General features: G+C 41.0%; 1 protein-coding gene across 3 annotated transcripts; it reads left to right on the forward strand.

Annotated features, from left to right (window-relative positions):
* Window positions 1–1,596: 1,596 nt before the first annotated feature.
* Window positions 1,597–6,115, forward strand: LOC140339756 (gastrula zinc finger protein XlCGF66.1-like). 3 transcript variants are annotated; one of them, XM_072424637.1, is made up of 7 exons: window positions 1,607–1,692; window positions 2,211–2,320; window positions 2,437–2,619; window positions 2,694–2,817; window positions 2,932–3,056; window positions 3,279–3,378; window positions 3,865–6,114. In XM_072424637.1, exons 2-7 carry the CDS (start codon window positions 2,243–2,245, stop codon window positions 4,539–4,541), a joined length of 1,287 nt encoding a protein of 428 aa, XP_072280738.1. In that variant the 5' UTR covers window positions 1,607–1,692; window positions 2,211–2,242; the 3' UTR covers window positions 4,542–6,114. The 3 variants fall into 3 exon arrangements, with proteins under 3 accessions (XP_072280740.1, XP_072280737.1, XP_072280738.1); XM_072424639.1 differs by having other exon boundaries at window positions 1,597–2,320; window positions 2,932–3,051; window positions 3,277–3,378; window positions 3,865–6,115; XM_072424636.1 differs by having other exon boundaries at window positions 1,597–2,320.
* Window positions 6,116–6,776: the final 661 nt, after the last annotated feature.

Here is a 6,776-nt window from a genome sequence, read left to right on the forward strand (position 1 = left end):
TTTTAATGTCTCTTTTTTTAAATTAAAAAAAAACCCTTTTGTAATCTTGCAAGTCTTGCAGGCACTATTTCTTAGAGTGAAGCCATGTGGTCCACTGCTGCAGCCCAGCTGTTTCCACAGACTGGTCATGGTTCTTTCCATCAATGTGATGTAATTGAGGGCTTATGTGGGCCTTAGAACTCTTTATGCATCTGGCCTTATGTGATGCACTGAGACATGTCTATCTAACATTAGGTCCATTAACTGGAAATTGAAATTTTTAATTGGTGCTGCAGACCAGGATGTACACCAATTTTTCTTGTTGATGCCCCTTGTTTTGAGGTCATTATGGTTCCACTGGATTCTAAAGACTCTCGCTAATGATGAACCCAAAAAGACCCAATGCAGTAACATAAGTATCTCACATTGGGTCCATGGACTGGAAAGTTTAGTGCTGCAGTTTAGGCCTGTTGCCAACTGTTCTTGTTGATGCTCATCATTGTGAGGCCATCGGGCTCCCATTAGGATCCTAACAACTCTCCCCAACAATGAACCAGATGGGAAGTGCCTACTTTATTCCTGATGACATTACCATCTACCATTAAGTTCATTAGCAAGAAGTGAAGTCTGTCAATCCCAAGCTTCAGTTCAGGACTTCTTTACATTCTCTATAATATAAAATAGATACAAACTCAAGCAGGGAGTCCATCATAATGGGTAAAGCAGGTGTAAAATTCTGGGGCTCCTCAATAATAAACAGACTTTAAAGCAGGGATTTCACCACTGAGAGATAGAAGAAATCATTAGGGTCATTTATGTGAATATATCAGGTTTGTGCCTCACTCACCTCCTATTCCATACATTGTAGAATATAGGGGTTGGGGTTCAGTGCTGCCAAACCATAAAACAGTGGACGGGATTGGGGTTGGTCAAGTTGACAAGCTAAAAGCTTGTTAGTCAGCAGACAATATTTAAAGCCACTCCCCCTGCAATATATTTCATATTGTAAGCAGGCACATCCTACACAATGGTGACAACCCTGCTCTGAAATTAGGAGCAGTGTAGCATGTCACACCATCACAAGTCTGCATTAGGTATTTATGAGACTTTCCAGGCGTACTTATAATTGAGAGCTGCACACATATGTTTAAATTTTAAATGGAAAGCCATAGTCAATCAGAACTTTTGACCAGAGAAGACTTTATTAGGTAAGTGATAGTACAGTGGTGTTACTATTTTACCCAGAATGTCAGGTTTACCCAGCATACTGATTAACAAGTCCCCAGAATATACACATGCTCGGTAACCATGGTTTACACTTTTATGCTAGATTGTAAGCTTGTTGGGGCAGGGCCCTCTCCACCTGTATCACTGTCTGTATTGGTCTGTCATTTGCAACCCCTATTTATTGTACAACGCTGCATAATATGTTGGCGCTATATAAATCCACTTTATAAATAATAATAATAATATTATTAATATTAATAATAATAAGTTGCTGCTATGCTAGTAGTCGTTGAGCAGACTAGTGAAACGCGGCTGTCCACCAGCAGAGGGCGCAGGTATGCTGTCTTTTCTGTGCGGGATAGAAAAGTTGTGCTGGCTGAACCCGGAAGTTATTCTTTTAGTCTTTTAGTGTACACCCTGAAATTACAGAGAGAAAGAAAAAAGGTTTCTTGACAGGTTGGTTGTGAAGGGGGACTAAAGTTACAGGTAAGTAGGGGATAGAGGTTTAGGTAAAAAATTCTAATAAAATGTAATAAATACTGAGAAGTGAGGTGGGTTCTGACTGTATCAGGGATACACATTCCTATCCACCTCTGATACACCTCTGCATCAGAGGTGGATGGAAGGCTGCTCAGCTATGGTGGCTTCCATTAATCAAGGTACCTGGAGTATGAATGATGGTATGGGAAGGAAATATTTTTCAGCTTTGACAAGGGAACAAAGGATCAGGTCAGTTGCTCCAGGGCTCCTACCATCAGGTAGGAGATGATAATATTAATTGGCTTGTAAGAAATCAAAGCACCGGTCACAAAAATAATGATCTACACCAGGGGTCCCCAATCATTTATCCAGTCACTGCTATGGGGAAATGATGGGTGTTTGGATCACTCTCGGGTTGGATAAACTTCAACCAGTCATACGTAACTCTATAAAAAAACTCTCCATCCAGGCCTAACAGGGATAAAAATATCCTCCTAATGTCTGCTTTTTTATTTTGGTCACAGCCTAAAGTCTGTCTGGGAAACATCACCTGGGGATGGAAAAGGAGCACAGTCATGTGAATGAGAGGATATTAAACCTCACCTTGGAGATCATCTACTTGCTGACCGGAGAGGTGAGGAGGATTCTGGAGTTATTACTAAGTGGAAAGGAAAGCAAAGAATTGTGCAGGGTGTAAATCATTTAAATATTGTTACTTCCTAAATAAATTGATAGGAATTTGTATCTCAGGGTTACACAGTGGTGAAGAAGACATTTGGAAATAGTATGTCACCCAGTAGTCACAACACTGTGTCAAGACAATGGAATGGGAAACCCACCATGGAGCCCTCGCCTTTGCCACTAACACCTGAGAGAGATGACAAAAAAATTCTAGAAGTCACCCAGAAGATCACTGAACTGCTGACGGGAGAGGTGAGCGGTTTGTGGAATTCAGGGACATTATTATGGGATGTGTCTGGATGTGACTGTATCCTTGTGTGTGTCAGGTTCCAATACGGTGTCAGGATGTCACTGTCTATTTCTCCACGGAGGAGTGGGAGTATTTAGAAGGACACAAGGATCTCTATCAGGACATCATGATGAAGGACCACCAGACCCTCATATCACCAGGTAAGAAGAAACTTTATTGTAAAGGAGAGAAGTGTATTGAGGATACACCTAGATACAAACATCCTCTGATATTAGGACATAGAAACAATGTCAGTGCGTGTGTGTTTCCTACAGATGGAACCAGAAATACCCCAGAGAGATGTCCCCGTCTTCTGTATTCCCATGATTCTCCAGAGGAAGATTGCAAGACTTCTCAGGATTCTTTAGACTTTAGTCACAATATAACATATCATCATCAGGTGAGAAGAAGACAAAACATACCACACGAAAACTCTATTTTTTTATTTTAAAACAGGGAATGATTGCAACCGTATTCAAGTGTTATCAGTACTGTTTTGTTGTCCTCAATTTCCTTATTTCTTTCCCTGCTATCACTGAGATTAGAACTTTTAGAACAAATATTGACTATAGTTGTATTTAACAATAATGGTTAATACCAGCAGTATTGTTTTTTCCTTTAGGGTAATAACCTCATTGTCATTAAAGTCGAAGATGAGGAAGAGCCATATGTGATGAGTGATCCATGTAAGGAGGAGGTAATCCATTCCGAGACCAGCATAGGTGGGTAATAAACACTAAATCTCCATGTTCAGTGACTAAAGCAATCTCTTCTCCTCTTGCAGTAGAAGCTAATAAGGAGACTTATGTACCCAGTAGAGGAGCCAGGAGCTATCATATACCTTAACCATAATACAGTACAGCAGAGTTTTCATTGCAGAAAGGAGCCAGCCAGATGTGCTGAAGTGCCCATGTGTTATTATCAACATGGTGATTGGAGCAGAAAGTTATGAGTTAAGAGTTATGCATAGATGAGCTTGTTAGTCTGCCGCCTCTCCTTTTCACTGTCCTTTCACATACTGAAGGAGGGACAGGACCTGTAGGTGTTAATGAAATCTCTGAACTTGGTAGACAGAAATACATATTATTTGGCAGGTAAAACCAGCACTTTTATTAAATGTTTTTGTATTTAATGGTTTGCATGAAGTTGAGATTTAAATATGAATGATACTAAGTGCTTTTAAGCCTCTTTTTTATTATTTCTTTCAGATGGGCGATACAGAAAGTATAGGTACCCCATCATCACTGTAGATGGAGACATGAAAGATGATGACATCATATGTGATTCTCCAATAAAAAACCACCATGTCTCCAATTTTCTCCTAGCACCTCAAAGTGAGGATCTGTCTTCAGATCTTTCAACACTTGAAGTGTGTATCATCGATGACCTTGATACCATAGTCTGTAGTACAAGTCCTACAGTAGAGAAGTTGTACTCTTGTACTCAGTGCGGCAAATGTTTCACGCAAAACTCAAATTTCATTTTACACCAGAGAACTCACTCGGGTAAAAGGCCGCACAGGTGCTCGGCCTGTGGGAAGGCCTTTACCCAGAAGTCCCATCTCTTCACCCATCTAAGAGTTCATACAGGGGAGAAGCCCTATTCCTGTTCACTCTGCGGAAAGTGTTTCCGGGACAAAGCCAATCTACTTAGACATGGAAGAATCCACAAGGAAGATAAACCCTATTCATGTAATGTGTGCGGGAGGTGTTTTAAAGATAAGTCCAATCTCTCTAAACACCACAGAATCCACACCGGGGAGAAGCCCTATTCCTGCTTTCAATGTGGAAAATGTTTTACAAGGAACAGTCATCTTGTTGTTCATCAGAGGACTCACCTGAGAACAAAGTCTTATTCGAGTTCATGGGGCACATCACAATATTAGTGATCCCATATCACTTATGAGTGAAGAAAGACTTAATTTGGCACACTGTTGGGTACCAATGCATGTGCATAAGCCATATTTGTTGACTGGGAAGTTGTGTTTTTTGCTTGCAGGACAAAAAAACTGGTTCATGTTACAACTCTTCCCCTAACCTTCATTTTTTTCCCCTTGCTATGTTTCCCCACAAGAGCATTTGACTCTTCCCCTGCCTTCCATAATGCACCTTCAATGTACCCATGTAAACTACTCCTGTAATACAGTCACGTGGGAGCAGGAGGTGAAGTCTGAACTTCAAATGGGCATAGCGCATTTATTTGGTCTACTTTTTTTTAAATCAAGGAGGTTTACAAGACAGGAGGAAAAAAAGACCTGGTGGTCAAAGTTGATCCTATACATTTTCAGTTCACAACACCATGGCAAAACCTTGGCAATGTTGCCAAGATACCCATTTGCCAAAACAATACCTTACCTATGGATCCCCCATTCAGACATCAGATTGGGCCATCTTTTTACGGATTCCCTATGTTAACCTCACTCCAGACCATGTACGTACGGAACCCCCATCCAGCCCTGCAATATATATTTGCATACAGATCTCCCATCTAGCCCCGAGTTAGGGCTATATGCTTACGCATCACTCATCCAGCCCTGCAACAGGGCTATATGCGTAAGGATTCCCCATCCAGCCCCGAGACAGTGCCATATGCATACAGATCCCAATATAGATCTTGTAGCAGGTCTGTCTATGAACAGATCCTCCATCCAGACTTCAGATTGGACCAAAAAGCTATAGATTTCCTATCCAGACCTCAGGCCAGGCCATATGCATTCAGATCCCTCATGCAGATCTTTTAGCAGGTCCGTCAATGAACAGATACCCCATCCAGATTTCAGATTGAACAATATTCGTACAGATTCCCCATCCCCACCTTGGACTGGGCCATACACGTATGAATCCCCCATCCCCACATTGGACCAGGCCATACACGCATGCATCCCCCATCCCCACCTCGGACCAGGCAATCCACGCATGCATCCCCCATCCTCACCTTGGACCAAGATATACACATACAGATCCCTTATCCAGGCTGCAGATCAATGTCAATCAGCATCAGGTTCAAACATCTGTATTGCTTCCTCGTTCAGATTCTTGTAAACCAACAAAAAAATAACCCCGGCAACCCTTATGAGATTTGTCACATGACCAAAAGCTGCTAAAAGAAAAGGTGTCCTCACTACCCACCAGACAAATTTTGTCTGTGCTCCTAATCTGGGACAATTCAGTATTTGCTTTAAGAACCTGCCTGACATTCATCTGACACTGGTCATTGACTTTTACTGGCAGCAACGTATGGAGGCCTATTACTGGCCATGTGACACCTAGTTTGGGAACAGCTGAGCTATAGCCTTCCTCAAGATGTGGGACTCCAGTTGTTTGCCGAGGGTTTGCGATTGTTAAGTCACTGTTCGATCACAGTAAAAAAACGAGTTAGAGAATACATTCTTTGTGAATAAAATGATTCTGTTCCGTTAACTTTACCTATGTATTTCAACCTTGTTATCGAGTTTTTACTAGACTTTACTAATGACACATTTGACAGTTGACAACAAAACAAACAAAACAACAAGCGATACAAAGTGTGCCCTCAGTCGGACTATTAGATAGTTAAAGACTTTAACTTTTAGACAGGAAATGCGTAATCGATGAAAAATGAAAACAAACAGCAACACATTAACAAGGATAACAACAAATTAGTTCTGCGCTTATTTCCTGTACATCACTGAAAGGGGGCAGCTTTTGTATATATTCTGAAGCTGTAGCATTTTATTTCTCCCACCATGCAGTGAGTGATTAATAATACCTTCTTTTGAGTTCTAGGAGATGTCGTGCAGAACTGAGGAACACAGTGGGGTTAATAGGGAAGGGCAGTGGGGGGACATTCATATCTTACATTTCTGTTTCTAATACAAAAACTCTTTTAGATCCTATTGTATGTTTTCCAAGGTTCCCAATTAAGGTTAAATTTGTCTAGGGAATTATTGACAGTGTTAGGCTATTTTTTTTTTACCATGATCCAGTTTAACTTTGAGGTGGTTCTCTAGGGATATTGTCTTTATTCCATTCTTTAGCCAATGTTATACGAGCCGCCAACAGAAAATGTCTGGCACATTTCTTTAAATATTTGAGAAGCTGTTGAATAAGTCTGTTGAATAGAGCAGCATCCAGGAAATTCT

This window comes from Pyxicephalus adspersus, chromosome 10 (genome assembly GCF_032062135.1).
Source record: "Pyxicephalus adspersus chromosome 10, UCB_Pads_2.0, whole genome shotgun sequence".
In the NCBI taxonomy this organism is placed as follows: Eukaryota; Metazoa; Chordata; class Amphibia; order Anura; family Pyxicephalidae; genus Pyxicephalus; species Pyxicephalus adspersus.

Bases quoted from the DNA above. Each gene is read 5' to 3' on its own strand.
- LOC140339756 (XM_072424636.1), top strand. From the start codon at position 2,243: ATGGAAAAGGAGCACAGTCATGTGAATGAGAGGATATTAAACCTCACC. The intron at 2,321-2,436 runs GTGAGGAGGATT...TTTGTATCTCAG, and splicing joins TCTACTTGCTGACCGGAGAG to GGTTACACAGTGGTGAAGAA. The intron at 2,620-2,693 runs GTGAGCGGTTTG...TGTGTGTGTCAG, and splicing joins CTGAACTGCTGACGGGAGAG to GTTCCAATACGGTGTCAGGA.